Raw genomic sequence first — 21,527 nt, forward strand, 5'->3', positions numbered from 1 at the left:
CTTAGAAGTGGATAAACTGGCTATAAACCGAACTAGCTTAAGAAACCCTTTCGGGATTTCAACCCTTTCCTCCTCATTTTGCCAGGCAAAATTAACATGGTTCAGATTGGCAGATTCACTTGCTTTTGATCCCTCCCACCCATACCATGAAAGCAGGCACCAAACAAAATCTTTCAGAAGATATGGTTTTGACTGATAAATCTTTTGTGTGAGCCCATCTCTGTTGATTCCCTCATGTACTTGACAATTTGATGCATCTACCAGTGGGACTGGCAAAAGAAATAGTAATATTTTATCATGTGTACAATTTGTGGGGAAACTCTTGTCAATTTTATTTAGTTAAAAACATTTAACATTTATATTATTCACTTTCTTTATCAGTGAACTTTTTTTTAAAAAAGTTTTTTTTACTATTAAAAAAATAGTCTTTTACTATTTCACCAATGAACTTGTTAAAAAAAATACTCCAGAATTTCATATTCTGCCCATCTCTTTCCCTCTGTTTTTGGCTCTTTTTCTAACCATTTAATCACATCATGACCAGGTGGCTGAATAGGGCAGAAGTAACAGGAAGAAATGGTTACAGAAAAATAGCTTGATGGTCCATTGGGGAAATGAAGGAAAAAACAAACAGAGGGAGAGGAATTTTTCAGAAGGAAGCTGACAAGCTTGGGATAAAATAATTAGGCAGGGCAGTAACCAGTGACAGAAGACAGAATGTTCTTGATACAAAGCAGAGAAATCACATAGACAAAATTTTATTTCCCTTCTATGAAATGAAATACAGAAGGAGAACTGGATTGCACTATTTGTGCCAGTGCAAATTAATTAGCACCAATCATGGTGTTGCTATGGAGTTGGCTGGCTTTAGTAATTTGACAAATAAATAAATAAATAATCAACTCATAGTATAAAATGATAAGTGAAGGTTGCACTTCCAGACTGAGTGTGGATAGAAGACGAAAAGACACATTCCTTCCCATGAGGAAATGTTAAGTGTCACATATACATGATTGATCATGCAGATCAACCCATAGAATGTGGCAAAGTATGGGCTGCATTTAGACCAAAATAGGCCTGGGATAGAGAAGGTTAGAAAGATGACCTTGATAATGGCAAACACATAGTTACAGAAGGCTGAAATATTCCACATATGTATTGAACTGGCCATGCCAGTTGGGGCATGCTGGGGTTGAAATCCAGTATTTCCAGAGGTCAAAAGTTAAAGACAGGAGGAGTAAAGGAGTGCCTGAAGAAGGTGCTTGGTTTTTCCTTTGGAAATCGGTAGATTACCCACAGTTTACTGGTAGAACAAGAGATAAAAGTGGGGAAAAAGCTTTCTATATCTTCAGATCTGTGATTATTATTTACTGTTCTGAGCGTCAACATACCTCATAGATGTGTTGAACTAAAGGCCCTATGTCATCCTCTGTTTCTGGATTTTCTTTTGGTTCCCAGTTGGGAATTGGAAGGAAAATATGATCAGGAGAAGAGACCCTAAATTGGGTGAGAAACAAACAGGGATGAATGGACATGGTACATGGAGCAGAACTCTCAAATCAAGACAGAGGTTGTGAAGGGATCAGGACTCACCCTCTGATTTCTACAGCAGCTGAAATGGCCAGGTCCACTTGATATGAGCTCACTGGGCTTAGGTTGTTAAACAAATTGGAGCTGTAAAATAATTTATTTATTTATTTATTGATTGATTGATTGATTGATTTATAATTTAATTTATATACCACCCTTCTCCCGAAGGACTCGGGGCAGTGTACAGCCAATTAAAAACACAAGATACAAACAACAGTTTTAAAATAGTTAAAAGTATTAAACAATTTTGGCCCAAATTTAAAACCCAAAATTTAAAACACCCAATTTAAAATCATTTACATAGATAGCCCTGCCTGGCGGAACAGCAGGGTCTTAAGGGCACAGCGAAACACACGGAGGTCGGAGATCTTGCGTATTTCCGGGGGCAGTTCATTCCACAGGGCAGGAGCTCCCACAGAGAAGGCCCTTCCCCTGGGTGTCACCAGCTGACATAACTTGGCCGATGGCACCCTGAGGAGTCCCTCTGTGTGGGAGGGACACCGGTGGGAGGCTACTAGTGGCAGAAGTTGGTCTCGAAGGTACCCAGGTCCTAAGCCATGGGGCACTTTAAAGGTGGTAACCAACACCTTGAATTGCATCTGGAAGACCACTGGGAGCCAGTGCAGCTCGTGCAGGAGAGGTGTCATGTGGGCGCAACGAGTTGCGCCCATAACCACTCGTGCGGCCACATTCTGGACCAGTTGGAGCTTCCGAGTGCTCTTCAAGGGGAGCCCCATGTAGAGAGCATTACAGTAGTCCAGCCGGGAGGTGACAAGGGCGTGAGTGACCGTGCCTAAGGCGTCCCCGTCCGAAAAGGGCCGCAACTGGCAGATCAGGTGAACCTGATAAAAAGCCCCCCTGGCCATGGCCGTCATATGTTCTTCTAAAGACAGCCGTGCATCCAGGAGGACACCCAGATTGCGAGCCCTCTCTGTGGGGGGTAAAGATTCAACCCCAACAGTTAGTGATGGCACCTGCTGACTATATCGGGACACCGGAAGCCACAGCCACTCGGTCTTGGAAGGGTTGAGTCTGAGCCTATTTCTCCCCATCCAGACCCGCACGGCCTCCAGGTAGTGGGACATCACATCAAGGGCATCATTGGGGTGGTCTGGGGTGGAGATGTACAACTGAGTGTCATCAGCATACTGATGGACTCTCACCCCAAAACCATGGATGATCTCACCCAGCGGCTTCACATAAATGTTGAACAGAAGGGGTGAGAGGACCGACCCTTGCGGCACCCCCCAACGTGAGGCGCCTCGAGGTCAACCTCTGCCCCCCTGCCAACACAAACTGTGAACGGTTGGAGAGGAAGGAGGAGAACCACCCTGGTGCCTCCTATTCCTAACCTGCTCAACCGCTGCAGCATGATACCATGGTCAATGGTATCAAAAGCCACTGAGAGATCTAATAGGACCAGGACAGAGGAGCAACCCCTGTCCCGAGCCCTCCAGAGATCATCCACCAATGCGACCAATGCCGTTTCTGTGTTGTACCCCTGCCTGAAGTCCGACTGGTACGGGTCCAGATAGATAGCTTCATCCAGGTACCGGGGAAGTTGTCGTGCCACCACACCCTAAACAACCTTCGCCACAAAGCGAAGGTTGGAGACCGGATGGTAGTTAGCTAATATAGCCGGGTCCAGGGATGGCTTCTTGAGGAGGGGCCTTACCACCGCCTCTTTCAAAGTGGCGGGAAAGGTACCCTCACTCAAAGAAGCATTTATAATCCCCTGGAGCCAGCCTCGTGTAACCTCCCGGGAGGCCAGTACCAACCAGGAAGGACACGGGTCCAATAAACATGTGGCAGCACTAATCCTACCCAGAATCCTGTCCACGTCCTTGGGAGCCACAGGATCAAACTCTTCCAGATAATATTCTCAAGACCTACCCCCGTCTTCTCCCCTGGACTCACCCAGTCGGAGTCCAAGCCTTCCTGAATCTGAGCGACTTTATCATGCAGGAATTGCACAAAATCCTCAGCTTGACCCTGCAAGGGATCTTCCCGCACTCCCCCCCCGAAGGAGGGAGTGGGTCACCCTGAACAGAGCAGGTGGGTGGTTCTCTGCAGATGTGATAAGAGCGGAAAAATAATTAAATTTTGCCGCTTTTATCGCCACTAGGTAGGTCTTGATATAAGACCTCACCAGTGTTTGGTCAGAATCGGATTGACTAGTCCTCCAGAGGCTCTCTAGGCATCTTTTCCGACGCTTCATCTCTTTCAGCTCCTCGGAGAACCAAGGTGCCAATTGAGATCGACATCAGGTCAGAGGCCGCAAAGGCACGACATGGTCCAAAGCTCCGTGGCTGCACTATCCCAGGCAGCCACCAGCTCTTCAGTCAAGTCGTGTGCCAGAGTCTCAGGAAACGGCCCAAGCTCCATCAGAAACCTTTCAGGGTCCATCAGGCACATGGGACGGAACCACCTGGTTGGTTCCGTCTCCCTGCGGCGGGGGGAAGCGGCTGGAAAGTCCAAGTGAAGGAGTGAATGATCTGTCCATGACAAGGGTTTAATGTCTAAGTCCCCTCTACCAAGATCATTCAACCACTGACCAGAGACAAAAATCAAGTCCAGAGTGTGTCCCCCTGTGTGAGTGGGGCCTTGAACTAACTGGGTCAGGTCCATGGCCACCATGGAAGCCATGAACTCCCGAGGCACCTCTGACGCCTCGCCGGCGGATGGCAGGTTGAAATCACCCATGACAATAAGTGTGGGGGTGTCAACCGCCACCCCGGCAATAACGTCGAGTAGCTCGGGCAGAGTCGCTGCTATGTGGCAGGGAGCCAGGTATGCAGTCAGCAAACCCATTTGCACCCCACGACCCCACTTCACAAAAAGGGACTCACATCCGGCTATCTGAACAGTGGTCTCCCTCGGACGAAGACTTTCCCTAATAATCGCCGCCATTCCCCCACTCCTCCCCTGAGCCCTCGGCTGATGAAATGCACGGAAACCTGGTGGACACATTTCAACGAGGGGAACCCCCCCTCCTGGCCCAACCAGGTCTCCGTAATTTCAGCCAGGTCCGCACCCCCCTCCAATATAAGGTCACAAATGAGGGGGGCTTTATTAACTACCGACCTGGCGTTACACAACATCAGCCGAGGACCCGGGGCCAGAGACTCTGTGCAACCCAGGACACGAGTCGCGCATTGGGTGCCGGAGTGCGCAATCGCTCGTAAACAGTGCATGCGCACCCCCAGAACATAATATGCCCCCCTGGGCCCGTCATATTTGCCCCTCCCACTTATTGTTTCAATTACATGTTACATGGTAAGTTACATGGTAATATTCAAGTTATGATATGCCATCAGATTCAGAAGTTTGGCTATACCAGATATGTAGCACTGAATACTATTCAGGAGTTATGTTTTCCTGCCACTTTCTTTTTTTCCAATTTTTAAAAAATGTGCATAAATGTTCCCTCCTGCTGCTCCGCAGAACATCAAAAAGGACATTTATAAATGGAATACTCTCCTCAGAGGGGATAGTCTGAATAATCCAGGCTCCTAGATGCCCACTAAGGATGACAAAATTGCTCTTCGTTTCATAGTTGCATTTGTAAGGTTAGTTTTTTGGAGTTTTTTTGTATAAACATCCCAAAGTATTTAGACAGGTCTTGAAGAAATCTAAAATAAGAATGTAAATCATTATCTAAACTCACTTCCTCATCCCCTGTTCCTCTAGCCAACATTTACTTGCAAGCAAATCATTATATTACTTTTACAGCATATGCAAGCATGTGAAAATTAAACCTTTGTGGTTAAAAATAATATGTTACCCATGCAGGCCAAACCTATGTTGCCAAAATTAGATGTTTCAGAATGTATATTTATTGTACAATATCTATAAATCTTCCTAGTTTGGGGTAGAACTGTATAAAAGTTAGAACTAGTTTGGGGTAGAACTGTATAAAAGTTAGAATCTCTAAACTGTTATATGTTGTCTATGCAACATACAACAAAGCAGAAAAACGCAGTTTTAGTTACCTTGTGAAATGCAAGGAAGGAATGGGTCAAATGAACCTCCAGTATACTTGTACTTCAAATTGGGTTTGGAAGTTATTGGTAATCATAATGTAGGTGTTACTTCACCGTGACAGACTTGTCTCATCAACAGCCTAGCTCAGTGATGGCTAACCTTTTTGCCATCGCGCGCGAAAAGCAGGGGGGCGCGGGGGAGTCGCACGCGTGTGTGCCTACACCCATAATTCAATGCACCCCAGATATGCGCGTGCAATCCCCCCCCAGGCTCCCCCTGCTTTTGGCATGCGATGGCATGGTGTGCCTGGTAGGCCCGTTTTTTGCCCTCCCCAGGCTCCGGAGGCTTTCTTGGAGGTTCCCCCCCCCCCCCAGAAGCCCTCCGGAGGCCAGAAATGGCCCATTTGCTGACTTCTGGTGGGACCAGAAGGCCTGTTTTTCACTCTCCCCAGGCTCCAGAGCCTTTCTAGGAGCTTGGGGAGGGTGAAAACAGCCTTTTCCACACACACCCCGGAAGTCCTCCGGAGGCCGGAAATGACTCGTTTGCCAACTTCTGGTAGGCCCGGAAGGCCTGAAAATCAGCTGGCAGAGCTGAGCTCGCGTGCCCACTGATATGGCTCCACGTGCCACCTGTGGCACGCGTGCCATAGGTTTGCCATCATGGGCCTAGCTGTTGTATTCTAACAGCCTCTGAGCTGCCCACAATAAGTATACTGCAGTAGCGCAATCATTGTTGATTTAGGTGTGAGTAATCATTGCCAGGGTACTGTAGTCTAGGTCGGGGTTCAGCAACCCCGCATGCAGCTCTTTCGCCCTTCTCCTGCAGCTCCCTGTCACACTCACTGGTAGTTAACTTTTTCATCCGTAGTACCGGCTGATTTCATCCATCCATTCGTCCCGGGCCCAGTGACTCCTTGCGTGGCTTGAGAAGAGACTCGCTCCCCTCCCAGTCACTCCTCACGTGGTTGGCCCTGCCCGTCACCCCAGTCACTCCTCACATGGCTTGAGAAAAGAAGAGACTCCTCACCTGGTTGGCCCTGTCTGTCCCCCGCCCCTCCTCCCTTCGCCGGATAAGAGAAGGAAGAAGAGAGTCCCAGTCACTCCTCGCCTCGCTATCCAGGAAGTCACTGCTACTCGGTGAGAAGGTACGTAAGAGATTCACTCCGTGCATGGCCGAAAGGGGTGGGGAGGAAACCTCCCAAATGCAAGCCAAACAATTCGGCTGAAGTGGTTGTAGGAAAAAAATGCTTTTAAAAGCCTCTGAGATCCCAGCTAAGTTGCCTGATCATCAGAGGCTTTTAAAGGCATTTTTTTCTGAAACCTCTTCGGCCGATAAAGAATTCAATTCAATTCTATTCTATTTTTTATTCAGTTTGGCAGCTGACTCCACCCTACCCTCCAATACACGTGTTCAAAATGTTTTGTGGCTGGGTGGGAGTGATGCTGAGTTCCAACGCCCACCAGGTGTGGCTAGGGGATCATGTGACCAGGGGGAGTGTTAAGCTGTCCACGCCCACCCAGGCATTGAGGCTTCCAGTGTTTTGTTTTCTGTGGGAAATGGGTCCAAGTGGCTCTTTGAGTGTTAAAGGTTGCAGACCCCTGGCCATAAATGGCTCGTGAGCTGAACAAAAGTAATTATTAGGACTTAATGTTGATTTCACTCTTTCCTAACCTTCATCATGAATGATCCATTTTCAAGCATTATCTCATTTTCATTTTCCCTCTTCTATTTTCCATCCCCACAAACATTCCAAATTTCATTTTTTCCCCTCCCTGCTGCTAATAGGCTATTAACCCTAAATTAAAAACATACACTAAAATTCCTACCACTAGCCATCTTAAAAAAAGATTTAGAACAAAGTCAATAACCAACTCTTTAAATACAAAGACGACCAAAACTATCAAATAAAAGGACACTCTGAAATATTCCAGTTCTGATAGTAATGACCCAAAAGGCTAGAAATGAAACTTAATGAGATGAAATTGGAAATATATATATTTAAGGCTAAAATACTATGCGCCTATATTTTAATCTCTTACCATAGGGCTATCCATATTTTAACATATTAATAATAATAATAATTTGTAATAATCATATTTAGTAATAACAAACTACATGCTGTAAGTGTTCCTTACCTACGAATCTGTAGATCAAACTTGACAGAAGTATCCATCTCAGATTGTTGATGAACACTAAAATGAAGACCAGCTGAGAGCTTTAACACAAGAGAAAATATACAGGTTTTAAAAGGCAACATCCAGAAAGAGACTGAAGCTTGGATACTAGCTCTGAATCAAAGTGTGATGTTGTCTGTCTATCCCTGGGATGTGAAACTCACGGCGTCACATGACGTATTGGAACTTTTTTCCTCTTCATTAAATTGGGTATGGCCATGGCCAGCATGTGATGCATCTGGCCCATGGGCTGGGAATTTGACATTCCTGCTCTATCCCATTCTAGCAAGCTCTATTCTATGGATGGGTTCCTCCTTCTCTTATCCAAAGACAGCAAACAAGGAGTGGAATTCATTCTTACCTTTGTTCCTGCTTTCATAGGATTTCCAAGATCACAGACAACCAATCGAGTTTGATTCTCAGTCTTAAATGCACATGAAAGTCTTGCGAGAGCCTACAATGAATGCAATTTCCCCCCCAAAAAAATTAAATAACCAAGGTACAATAGTTCATTTGGTATACCAGATAAAGTGCTGATATACATAATAAAATAGTCATGATACATAAAATAATAAATTAATTGGCTTAATTTACTGGTCATCAGATGCAACAGTAAAAAAATGTGCATCTGCCATTTTCTCCTGAAACAGTGAATTAAGTCTGTAGTCTAAATTATTCACTTACGTTTACATTTTTTCAAACAGCTTCAGTCATAATTATAATTATATAATTATAATTTTGCATATGATGCAAAATTTTTTAAATATATATCATGTCATAAATTCGGATTGAACAGACATTCTGAAGTAACAGATTCCTCGTCCCTTAAACAGATTCCTCGTCCCCTAAACATCCCACAATATATTTAGGTTTTGCTGCATTATATTCTTTTTGTGGGCATCCAGACTTCTAATATGAAAAACTCACAGAAATTCCAGTATGTTACATTTTCCTTGGTTGACAATGTAAAACTAAACAAAACTAAACCAAATCCAGTAGAAGATTTTCAAAGACAGAAAAGCTGAAATAAATATGTTTTTGTTAAGAAGCCATTACAGAACAATTCCAGCAACTGTGGTGTATCAAATATGAGATCAATATTTAGTGAAATCAAGATTAAAAGATGTTGTATCTTTCTTCTGCCCAAACAATGTAACAGGCTACATGGTCCTCTCTTTGGGGAAGGAAACCAAGATTTCTATTTGTATTTGAGTGATGGACTGATCTGTTATCAGCTCTCACACAAGATACAGAAGAATGGCTGAATCAGAAACTGATACTGAGACTTTCTGCATTGAAAGCATAAACTGAAGCTTTGAGTTATAACTCCAATGAGTAGCAATAAGATCATTCACGTAGATCCACAAGGCTTACCTCATTGTTGCGAACTATACCAATGAAGTCTGCTTGTGGTGGGATGGTTACAAAGAGTTCAGCTTCATAGGCTCCCTCGCCTAAGTTCTGAGTGTTGACAATTAGGGTTAATGGATTGTCGTCTCCAATGTAGATTTGCTTCTGATCACTGCAAAAGACCAAGACAAAATAAAAGTGATCCTTCTTGGTCAAAATATTTTTCCAAATAAGTAAGACCTGTTGTCCAATGTCAGGTTGGGAAACCGCTGTTTCTACCTCCATAGAGTTCTTTTCAGGAGTATTCTGAAGCCCAGAAGCAGATTAGATTGTCATCAAATACAAATGTAAAAATTAGAGCTATATAGTAGATTCCCATACTTTGGACAACAGTAACCATGAGAGAAGATAAAGAGGTTTTTCTCTTTTTTTTCTTTCTGTTTCTATTACCATTATGGCAATTAGGATTTTCTGAAAGCTTCAAAAGAAGTAAAAGTACAACTATTCTTTGCTATAGAAGAAGGAATCTGAACCCCCTGAATTCTGCTGCCTTGAGTCATCCTAAATTTTAATTATGTTTATGATCCTAGGCATGATTGATTGATTGTCCAGTTTCAACTCTTAGTGAAAAACATATATTTTCCATGAAGATCTGTACCTAAGCTGGTCTTTTAAGACCTCCAGTGGTGCATCCATCACCATGGTAATTAAGTCCATCCATCTTGTTCGAGTTGTCCTCTTCTTTTTCTTTCCACCTTTCCCAGCTTTAAAGTTGTCTTTAGAGAGCTAGGTCTTTGCACAATATATCTGAAGTAGGATAACTGGTCATGAGTGCCTTGAGTGAGAATTATGGATTGATTTGTTCAAAGATCCATTTGTTTGTTTTCTTGGCTGTCCACAGTATTCCCAGGAATCTTCTCAAACACCAAAGTTCAAAGGAGTCAATGATTTTTTTTTTCTATCTGACTTCTTCAAGTCCAAATTCATCACTTCCATCCAATCTCACAGGGACTACTATTGCTTGCACTGTTTTAATCTTTTTAGGTGTAGAACCTTCACAGCATCTGAATGTCTTGTCCAAGGTCTTCATGGCTGTTCTACCAAGCATTAGCCATACAAACAATACTATCCTGGGCTTTATCTTTATGCTTAGGAGCAATTAATGAAGTTATGGGAACCACTTTTATATCACACACAAGTTAATGTTTGAGTCCCAACACATTTTGCCCCTTTCACTACTCTTATAAGCTAAGACAATCTGGGATAAATGAATGTAAATTAGAGAAATGACAGGAGGTAGATAGAGATTAACTCTATAAGTGCTTATCATATGCCAAATGTTGCCTCTTCTTTGTATCTTCTTCCTACAGATTCAAGATTTCTGTTTGTGGTGATAAATTTATATTTTATATAGACATTTTAAAAGCTACATGACAGAGTGGAAAAAAGAAGGTTCCAATAGAACGTCTTTCTGTTGCTCATTTCCCCTCCTTTGGCAAAATGATTTTTCTTTAAAATGGGACAATGTATTTTGTTGCTCATCTGGAGTTCAGTCTTGAACTGAAAGTGATTTGATCTTTTGTATATCTCAACAGGTGTAATTTAAAAACATTACAACAGTTGCACATTTGGAGGACTGAACTCTGTCTTTAAAAAAAACTAATATACAAATATGTTTAAATTCATTTAATTTCTTTTAGTATAATTTAAACCATAAATTCTCTGATCACAGTTTCCAGGATAACTAAAGCACAAAACTATAGTTAACAAGCAATCTTTGATTTAACATCATGAATTGTTCTGAAAACGCCATGAATTGTTTGTTAACAAGGCAATGAGCAGAGCAATCAGCAGAGTTTCTCAGGGTAAACAAAACAATCAGATTTAAATAAATGCTTCCTACCTTTCAACAAAAGTGAAATGGGCTAAAGAGTCTTTCATTTCTTCCTTTAAAAAGTAAGGTATAATATGTTGAATTGAATGAATGTTGGCAAATCAAGATGAGCATAAAATCACCGAACTCCAAACATTTCAGCATTAATACAGCATTCAGCTAGCTTGGCAGAAATATCCCAGACATGATTTAGTTCAGTGGTGGGATTCTGCCGGTTCTAGGTGGTTCGGCCGAACCGTTTGTTAAATTGCTGGCTCGTCCCGCCCCTTACCCCCCGCACCACTATTTATTGCCAATAAATAGTGGTGGGCGAGGGGCAGGCGAGCCAGCAATTTAATAAACGGTTTGGTGTTTTTTTGTAATTTTATTGGCCCGTGGAGCTTCAGCATAGGCTAATTAGCCCGTTGATTAGATCGGCCTCCCGACTCTCAGCTGATTTGCTCTCAGCTGTTTTGCTCAGGGCTCTTCTGCTTGCTTGCAAAGAGTGCTGGAGCAATTTTTTTCCCCTAGCTATGCTGAAAAACGAAACTGAAAGTAAAGCAGGCTGTTGGCTTTGCTGTTTGCTGCAACGGTGGAAAATTAGGCAGGCAAATTTCTTTTCTTTTTCCTCACCAAAAAATATAGGTGCAAACAATGGGAAATTTAGGGAAAAAGAGGAGAGTTCAAGATTTTAAAACACAAAAGAAAAAAAGCTCTATTTAACTAGGGAATTGTAATAATTGAGATACTATTAATTGTATATTGTGTTGAAAGCAGAAATGGTTAAGTTGTGGTTTGGAGGAATATATGGGGAAAATTATTTGGTTTATTATTATTGGTAAATATAATTAATTGATTTGTAAGAAATTGGATTGCATGGAAATAATTGGAATATTCATGTTCATATTGATTAATATACAAAAAAGATAGTTTTATAACTAATTGATTTATATTAAAATATTGAATTTATATTAAACAACTGTAATATTACATAATTAACCAATGTGAGGATGGATATAAAAACAGATGAAAATGGGAAGGGGTATAATATAGAAGGAAAAATTGAATTTGATTAAGATTAGAGATGAGGATGAGGGTAATATTGGTTTTTTAAAAAAATAGATGAGGAATAAATATGGCAAAAAGGAAATATAGAAATTGTAAATTTAATTGAAATGACTAAACACTGTTTAAATTTCTGAACCGGCCAAATACTCTGTTCAAAGAAAATAAATTGTATGTTTGTATGTGTGTTTCTAATTATTGCTATTTATTCATATTTGTTCTTTTTTATTCTTTAAAGTTTAACAATTCATTCTTTATCTTAATATCTTTATATTTGTTTGGGGTTGCCTTTCTTCCATTTCATCCTTTTTACTGTACAGCAATCTTTCTCCTCAAACCTACCACCTCTCTCTTTTCTTTCCTTCTTACTTTCTTCCCCATCACTTCTTCTCCTCCCTACTTCCTCTTCCTTTCTGCTTTTCTTCCTCTCTTCCTCCCTCTCTTATCTTCACTCCTACTCTAATTTCCCTTCCCTTCCTTCCTCCCTTCTCTTCCTTCCCTCTCTCTCCTTCTTTCTTCCATCTCTCTTCTCCTTCCTTCATCCCTCTCTATTGCTGTATCCTTTTGTGCATATGGATTACTCAAAGGGCTGAAAAAGTTATTTTTGACTGGTTCTCGCACTTTTGACCACTCCTCGAACTTACGACTGTCCTCACATTTTGTTTTTCGCCCTATCTTGTCACCATGGTGAAGAGAAGCAGTTGTGAAATTGAGTGACACGGTTGTAAAGAATGCTACAATGGGCATAAATGATGACCAGTCATAAGGGTGAGGACTGGTCAAAAGTGCGAAGACCTCCCAGAAATTACTTTTTTCAGCCCTCTGGGTAGTCCTTTTGTGCATATGGATTCCTCAGAGGGCTGAAAAAGTTATTTTTGACTGGTCCTTGCACTTTCGACCACTCCTCGAACTTACGACTGTCCTCACATTTTACGTTTTGCTCCCTATCTTGTCACCGTGGTGAAGACAAGTAGTGGTGAAATGACTGACACAACGGGCATAAATGTGAGGAAGGTCATAAGTGTGAGGACCGGTCAAAAATGTGAGGACCAGTCAGAAATGACTTTTTTCAGCCCTCTGAGTAGTCCCTATGCACATAGCCATGCCCACCCGGTCACATGACCACCAAGCCACACCCCCAACTAAGCCATGCCCACAGAACCGGTTATTAAAAAAATTGAATCCCACCACTGATTTAGCTAGATCAGAATAAATACTGCAGACCAGTCTCTCAATCTTTGTCTTTGTCTTTGTCTTTTATTAGATTTATATACCGCCCTACTCCCGAAGGACTCAGGGCGGTGAACAGGCACAAAATAAAATACATAAATACAAAAATTAAAAGATATAATTAAAACCAGATTAAATAATTTAGCCCAAGACAATTAAAAATCCCAAAATTTAAAACAAATTGAAATTTCGATGTAAAAGAATTTTAAAACAGGGGAGAAAATTAGGCCAGGCCGGCTTGCTGGAATAGGAGAATCTTAAGAGCACGGCGGAAAGTGCGTAGATCCGGGATCCTCCATATCTCTGGGGGGAGCTCGTTCCAGATAGTGGGTGCCCCCACAGAGAAGGCCCTCCCCTGGGAGGCAACTGATGCAACTGATTGCCCATTACCTAAGTGTGGAGAAGTCAGAGACCTTAGAATCTGTTCTCTGGGTTTCTTCCTTCCATGCTTCCAAATTAATTGATACTTGGCTAGTTGCTTGATGTTCAACTGCCAAGACATATGAACCTAATAGCTCTCTCTAGCTTCAGAATCACTAGGTCCTGCCTTGCCAATTTCAGTTTTTAAGCCCTCATCTTTACATTTGTGTTTACTTACTCCTTTGTTAATCACATTTATATACCTTTAGAATCAAAAATCAACCAGAATTTACCTGTCAACAGTCACTTTTAAATCTGGACGGCAGATATTATCTTCCCCACAATCCAAAAGAATATGAGCCTAAATTTGAGAAAAATTAAAATTTAATCCCAAATACAGTCATTAAATCTGGATGGCTATTATCTTCCTCACAATCCAAAAGAATATGAGCTTAAATTTGAGAAAAATTAAAATTAAACCCCAAATCCCTGACTCTTTGTTTTGTCAGATCACTGAAGTCTGATATAACTCACATTCATTTTACTTTGGCACGAAGCCAAGTGGTAATATAAAAACTTTACATTACTTATATAAAGTAGTATATACCACTTTTATAAAGTACTTTATACCACTTGTGGGACTTAATTTTACAATACGGATGAATCGCAAAATATCAGCTTGGTGCTTGCATCCTTGGCCAACTCATCTTCTCCAACTCAGAAAAGGGAGAATGACTTTAAAGAACCACTATTTCTTTTCAAAGAGAAAACTGTACAATTTGGTTAGAAAAGCTAAACCAAACGGGAGTGAGGGAAGATGAGTATCCTTTCTTTCTCTAATAGCAGCATGCAAAGAATAAATGCAATGAATTTGTTAAAATATTTATCGTTCTTAAAAACATTAATTAACATTAAAAAAACCTTGCTGGTTGCAAAAAAAATGTGCATTACACTTCCCAGCTTTATACCTGTCTGCTAATATTTGCAGGAGTGAACTGGTTGAGGATGGGCTGTAAACCAGTAGAATCCAAAGCAGTTTTGTAATCCAGTTGATATTCCATGAAGATAGTAATTGGAGTAAGCTTATCTCGAAATTCAGATTCATCCTAGAAAGGACAAAATGGGGATTATGTTTTAAAATAAAACAAAAATCGTAACTGCAGAATTTGGCGAATATGACTTCTATCAAATGCCTGCCCTTTGAGAGAGACCCAGTCAGGAAACAGATGTCACAAGTCTGACTGAACTCTACTTTATGGATGTAAAATCTAGTAATAGAATCGTAAGCCTGACTGATTTTCTTCCTCCTCCTATCTCCCTCTTATCTCCCTCCTGGTGAATTAGAGAGGATCTCTATTTCTTTGTCACACTTTCTGTTTCCTGTGCTGAAAGCATGCTCTTGCAGATGTTGTTTCTGTTTAGTTTCTCCAGTCATTTCTATTGCTCTCTACAAGGGTCTGGCATGAATATTTGCAATCATCTATAAGTACTGCATTAGCCTAGGGCAGTGATGGCTAACCTTTTTGCCATTGCGTGCCAAAAATGAGGGGAGTGTGGGGTGGTCACTCACACACGTGCCCACACCCATACGCGACCTCCCCATGCTCCCCCTGCTTTTGGCACGTGATGGCCCGGTAGGCCCGTTTTTTTTTGCCCTCCCCAGGCTCCAGAGCCTTTCTAGGACCCTGGGGAGGGCAAAAATGGCCTCCCCCCCGGATGCTCTCTGGAGACCGGAAATGGCCCGTTTGCCAACTTCGGTGGGCCCAGAAGGCCCGAAAATCAGCTGGCGGAGCTGAGCTCATGTGCCCACTGATACAGCTTCAATGTGCCATCGGTAGCACGTGTGCCATAGGTTCGCCATCACGGGCCTAGGGGTAAAGAGAAAAATCATCAGCTATAGAAGTCTGTCAAGTTCCAGAGAGATTAATGAGTCAAAGCACCAGTGAGATCAATGGGTAAAATGTTTCTTGCTTCTTTAGGTTTTGTTTTCTCCATCTCTGTGCGGAATCAAGGCAATTCCAAAGAAAATGTTTGACTCCAAACACTGGATCAAGAAATGTGACCATCCACATGGTTCATGTTCCATTTTATTTACAGCTGGACACATTTGGATATTTTGCATGGACATAGCCATTCCATTAAAAAATATAAGGAGACAATATTTATGGTAAAACTAGTTAATGTACAAATCATTAAGTTGGCTGTTGACACTGGAAGCTGCTAAGATAAACCATACCACATAAAAGAAAAAGCGAATCAGGGCAAAGTACAGTTGTGTATATTTTTACCCTTAAAAAAGCATCAAGTTCTTCACAACTCTTTCGACCTCCTTTGGAGACTGTCATGTTCTTTGAGTGACCCGGTTGTCTGTTGTGGAGAAACAGAGCTCGCCTTATGGCACCTTTTTGTTTAAGTTTGTCCAACAGGAGCTCCACATGGAAAGCTATCACCAAACACAAAAACATTTTAATAATACAGCCCTTAGATCTGTGTGTTCTCTGCAGTAACCATTGGTGTTTTTCTCAGTAGTTGGAAAGGCTGTTGCTGAGAAGCATTCAAGGGAAATCCAACACCATTCACAATATGAGTTAACAGGGGTTGCAGAAAGCAAATATGTTGGCAATTGCTCTTGCCCTTTATACTAGGTATTTTAGAGGACTTTCTTTAGATGCCTACTTTGACATTTTGTTCTCAAAATGAAATAGGAGGTGTACACTCTAGTGCAGAGATCTCAAATTATTATGAGGACTCCATGTTGGACTAGTTGGACTCCATGTTGGATTGGTTCATTAGCCTAAAGGCTCCAACAGACTTTTCATTCATTTATACAAAGGCTACTTGTTTTTAATCACTACTTTTTATTATATATAGCCCTTTGGAAGATGCTGAATCACAATTTCCACCATCCATAGCAGTTCCAGCTAAAGATGAGGGATGGTAGGTATAGCAGTTAAGCAACATTATGGCAGCCTCAAATAGGCTATTTGAGTTGGTAGCTGTTGATGCTGGGCACCTTGCCTGACCTTCCAGATCCTTCCTCACTTATTCTGCCCTTGTGACATGTCCTAGCTGGATTCGTAAAATTTGACTTAGGGAGAAGTGAGGCAGTACTTGCTTGCCTTCATGTTTGTGATCCTACCCATTTGCCCAACCCCTCCCATAGAAAGCCCCCAAGCTTTCTTGGATGAAAAGGCCTCTCAGAGTAAGCAAAGAAACACATGCTGTAACATAACATAGTTGGAAGAGACCTTGGGGGTCTTCTAGTCCAACCTCCTGCTCTGGCAGGAAACCCTATACCATTTAACAAATCTCTCCTTAAAAACTTCCAATGTTGGAGCATTCACAACTTATACAGAAATGTAATCACTCTTGGCAGATATTTGCAGCAATTGTGGATGACCAGAGCACTGAGCTATTTTGTGTGCCTTCAATCCCTATGTTCATGGTCTGGTAAATAATTAATCCTGAGCTTTCAATGTCAGAGGCCAGATGAATGTTGTCTGCTAGAAAGCTCAAACTGCTTCTAAAGTTAATCTGTTTCTGGTCAGCAATCAGCACAAATCCATCACCCACCTTCTAGGTAGTACTGAGTGGCTTTATTTATGTCTTAATACTGGTAGAGCTTGGACCAGCTCCCGAAGTTTAAAGACTTGTCAGTTTATAGTAGGAATATACAAGTACAGTATGTTAAACTATTATTTTACATGTGTAATAAAACAAATCTATAGAACTTACTGAGTTCCGTGGGGAGATTCCCTTTGCCGTCAGCTTTTAAGCAGAACTTTACTTTAAAACTATTGAGAGAATTAAAGAATAATTTTTTTAAAAAATTTTTTTGGGGAATAGACAGGCCAAGTGCAAGATGTAAATCTATGAACATTGAAAGGATATACTCATGTGCTCTCAGATCACAATTTTAGAATTGAGACTAGGATCCAACTCCAGTGCAAGATTCTTGATCCCAAGAATCATTAAATTTAATTTAAAAAATTTTTTTTACCACTTCTTCAATTTGCAATGATTGAATATATGTTATTACTAGATTAACTGATCTGTTCTGCATGTACAGAGCAACTTTAGATGCTTAATTTCAATCAACTTTGAAGAGTCTTAAGATGTGCTGTATATTTGAGCTAGAAAGAGAACGCTTAAGTTGTAAGTCTATCAAAATGGTTGGGAATGATTAGATAAAGGCATAGGCAAATTTACACCATTCAACAGAGTACCACTTTTCTGGGTTGAGTTAGCCCTCAGTTTTGTTAATCATTCAAGAAAAAGCTTAGATTTCAGATTCATGGAATTCACCAGGATTCAAATGGGGCTTTACATCCTATACAATGAATCTAATTCCTTTCCCATTTGGAGCAACCTTTTACAGTGTTATAAACATGAAAAAGGATTTCAACATAGTTCACTGCTTTCGAAGAAGGGAAACTCAGAATCAGATATAAGGAAGCAACCTTCTGTAATTAAAATAATGCATTTGAATCCTGTGAAGCATGGTGAAAGGAAAGACACTCACACTTTCATTATTCACTTTCATCAGCAACAGAAGTTTCTGGTTCCTTAATTTGACTTACAATGTTAATTGCAAACACTTAATGGGGAATCTATTGAACTTACCAAGAAACCTTTTGACCATTGTCTTCACAGATTTTGTTCTCTGGATTTAAAATTGTTGGGGTAACTTCTAATCCAGCATTCACAGTAATAACTGGCCGGGCCCTTTGAAAAGAAACGAAGAAAAAGTAGTTGGGGCACCTGCATGAATTACTAGATAATGAAAGATGAAGTAAGGATTTGAAGAAGAAAGTAGAAAATAGCAAGAGGGAAAATATTTTGGACAACAATTTTAAACAGAAATAGCCACCAACCTAATCAATGGATTTGGACAACTCTGCTATGAAATTGGGGGCTTTTTTTGTTTAGGTATCCAAAAAGCTGTAGAAAATTATGCATGGACAGACAAAGAGAATGAAGAGACATTTTCTTGTACAGGAACTTAAAATCAGCTAATGAAGTTGAAAGGGGAGAGATTCCAGGGAAATTAGTATTTTTAATATTTTCTTCCCAGCACATAGTCAGAATTGGTGAATTCATTCCAATAAGATATAGGAATAGCTAGCAACTTGATAGCTTTAAAGAGAAAGACTCAAGTTCATGACAGATAAATTTTCAAGTCACAACGGCTTCTAAATCAGAGACAGCATGTTTCTCAATAAAGATTGCTAAATAATTTCATGTCAGAAGATATTAATACCCTCACATTCTACTTGTGAGTTTTCCAGAGAGAAGTGGTTGTGACTAAGGCCTGGTTTCAAGCATGCCTCCCATTTAATAAGAGCTATTTTTTCTCTTTTCTAGTTGTTGACATGAACTGGATTTGTCTACTAATATTCTTCTGAAAACATACCTGTATAACGCAACTCGGTCAACACCAAAAGCTCCTACAACCAAGTCTGAAAGTAGAAAAAACATATGCAGATTTATTGATTGGATATTTGTCTACAGTTGAAAACTTATAATCATGATTATTAATATTTTAAAACTAAATAAATTAAAATAGGGCTTTCCCTGAGTTAAATGCTACTTTAATCCATACAATCTTGCATTGTATTATATTCAGTTGTGTCTGTTAGCTACAAGGGAATGCAAAATAGAGTCTGTATATTCCTATAGTCTATATTTGTTCTACACAGCAGAGAACATTCTAGAGAAGATTGGGGGGTGGATGGGTACAAGATGGTGAGCTGGGAATAGAAAGGAGAAAAGATACACCGCACAAATCCTAATAAACTTGCAATCCACTGAACATAAGCCAGTATCACTATAGAAACATCACCTGGGTAGCCATTTTTGTCCACATCAATAGCTCCTTTCAGGGCATATCCAAAACTTGGTGGCATTGCTTCAGAGGCCCATTGTCCTTCAAGGACCTGAGATGGCATTCCATTCAGTCCTGTGGCTCTTCCATTGTAGATATAAACCAGTCCTTTCCTGTTTTCTCCACCATAAGGTGCTGCAACTGCTATGTCTGCAAGCAAAGTGAAAAATCTTTAGCATCTCTAAATATGAACAAGCACAGGGTTATGGAATAAAGGGCCATGGATTAAGTTGGACTAAGCCAATTTAGTCCATGTATGTACATTTCAAGGGGTTCTGCCATAACCCATTTAAATCACCAGTGGACTTCCTCTTAAACGTAGATTACAGCCAATTCAATCTGATAGATAAATTTTCAAATTAGCGGTGTAAAGGTAGACTTATATTTTCAAATTACTAGTGTAAAGGGGTGCTCATTTGTTCAGTGACTGTTTGAAGTTATGATGGCACTGAAAAAATGGTGGTTACAACTGCTCTTTTGAGTTCCAGCTGTCCCAGTATCTCCACCGTCCTGTGATTGAAATTTGGCAATCTTATTTGGACTTGCAATCAGTTGCATTGCCCCATAATCACATGACTGCCTGTGCAACCTTCCCTACTGGCTTCTCCAGAAAATCAGTGGGGAAGCTGGCAGGAAAAGTTGCAAGTTGCTGGAGTAAGTCTCCTCCATCTGCATGCCCTACTTGTGCTCGTGCCATGCCAGTTACGTGTGCACACTCCCTGACCTTTGTCATGCCTCCCTTGCATCTTCAAGCACTCTCACACACTCCATCACACTCTTCCTGACCCGTGCCTCTCCTACACCTCTTGCATCTCCCCAACCTGCATATCGTCTTGCTTCCTCTCCCAGCTGGTAGCAGCCACTTACTTACCTGCCTGTCAGCCTAGCTCTTGAAACTTCCAGCAGGCTTCCCAATGACTTTATTTATGGGAAGGTAGCAGGAAGGTGTCTTGTGTAACAAAAGTGGGATTTGGTTACCTACAGCGACTGGGCCTGTAGGGATTGCTGTCACTAAGCACTGTTGTCATGCTTTACAACCACATTGCTTAGCAACAGAATTTCTAGTTCCAATTGTCATTATAAGTTGAGAACTACCTAGTTTAAAGATACATTTTCAAATTCAGAGTGTAAAGAATTTAGCACTAATCCTATTAATTAGAGATAATTTTATGTAAGGTAGTATACTTGATACAGAAGTGCAGGTCATTCCGCAGTTAAAATAAATGTGTGTATCATTTTTTATTTGTGCAGTACTTTTTCAAAACTTCATATTTTAAAAAGATGCATTAACTCAAATAATGGTTGCTTTCTAGATTAGAGCAAGGCCTATCAAAATATTAAAATAACAAAAACAGAACAAAAACCCAAACACAACCATTTTGAACCAAACCATAGGGTTTAATCAAGTTATAACTAAAAAGTTTAAAATCCTTGTGGTGCGAAAAAGTTTAACCAACACAATAGTAACAACAACAACAACAACAATGACTGATTGCATTACCATTGAAGCCATCCTGATCAAGGTCTCCCAAAGGGGCAACTGAACTGCTGAATCTTGCAAAGACTTCAAAGCCATTCAACTTCATCGCTGAACTTTGAAACCCTCCAGAGGCTTGTTGAAGGTAAAGAGACACCTGGCCCACTTCCAGAAGCTTGCCATCTGAACCACGATCCATAAAGAGTGGGGCACCTACAAGCAAATCTGTGTAGCTAAAGTTGAGGGCAGAGGCAGAGGGAGATGGAGAGAAAGTTGTTCATTCAGTACAAAGATTGTCTCTGTTATATGCATCACCTTAGCCCATTATGCTTCACAGAGTACACAATGATTGGAGGAAGGAAGAGAGGATGGAGATCCCAAGAATGCAAGGAGTTGTGCATGACTGGAATTGAATCCCAAGAATTCAACAAGAATTCTCTTGTGGCCAAAAGAATTATAAAACAGACAAGGTCACAATCATAACAGGCTGATCAGAAAATCAGTCCCATCAGTGGCACTTATGCCTGAGGCTTAACGTGT

General features: G+C 40.9%; 1 protein-coding gene across 1 annotated transcript in view; it reads right to left on the reverse strand.

Moving 5' to 3' along the window:
• The window catches only part of ITGAV (integrin subunit alpha V), an 89,110-nt gene that overhangs the window by 20,034 nt on the left and 47,549 nt on the right, over positions 1-21,527 (reverse strand). The window contains exons 12-24 of the mRNA XM_070941900.1: positions 21,012-21,220; positions 19,469-19,660; positions 19,040-19,085; positions 18,250-18,351; positions 17,362-17,420; positions 15,915-16,069; positions 14,595-14,732; positions 13,920-13,987; positions 9,123-9,270; positions 8,110-8,202; positions 7,710-7,789; positions 1,594-1,674; positions 1,392-1,497 (exon numbers count right to left, since the gene is read on the reverse strand). Coding sequence (XP_070798001.1) covers positions 1,392-1,497; positions 1,594-1,674; positions 7,710-7,789; positions 8,110-8,202; positions 9,123-9,270; positions 13,920-13,987; positions 14,595-14,732; positions 15,915-16,069; positions 17,362-17,420; positions 18,250-18,351; positions 19,040-19,085; positions 19,469-19,660; positions 21,012-21,220 — 1,477 coding nt within the window. The remainder of the gene's footprint in view (positions 1-1,391; positions 1,498-1,593; positions 1,675-7,709; positions 7,790-8,109; positions 8,203-9,122; positions 9,271-13,919; positions 13,988-14,594; positions 14,733-15,914; positions 16,070-17,361; positions 17,421-18,249; positions 18,352-19,039; positions 19,086-19,468; positions 19,661-21,011; positions 21,221-21,527) is intronic.

Source organism: Pituophis catenifer, unplaced genomic scaffold (genome assembly GCF_029215685.1).
Source record: "Pituophis catenifer annectens isolate HBS135680 unplaced genomic scaffold, rPitCat1.0.hap2 SCAF_1, whole genome shotgun sequence".
Classification (NCBI taxonomy): Eukaryota; Metazoa; Chordata; class Lepidosauria; order Squamata; family Colubridae; genus Pituophis; species Pituophis catenifer.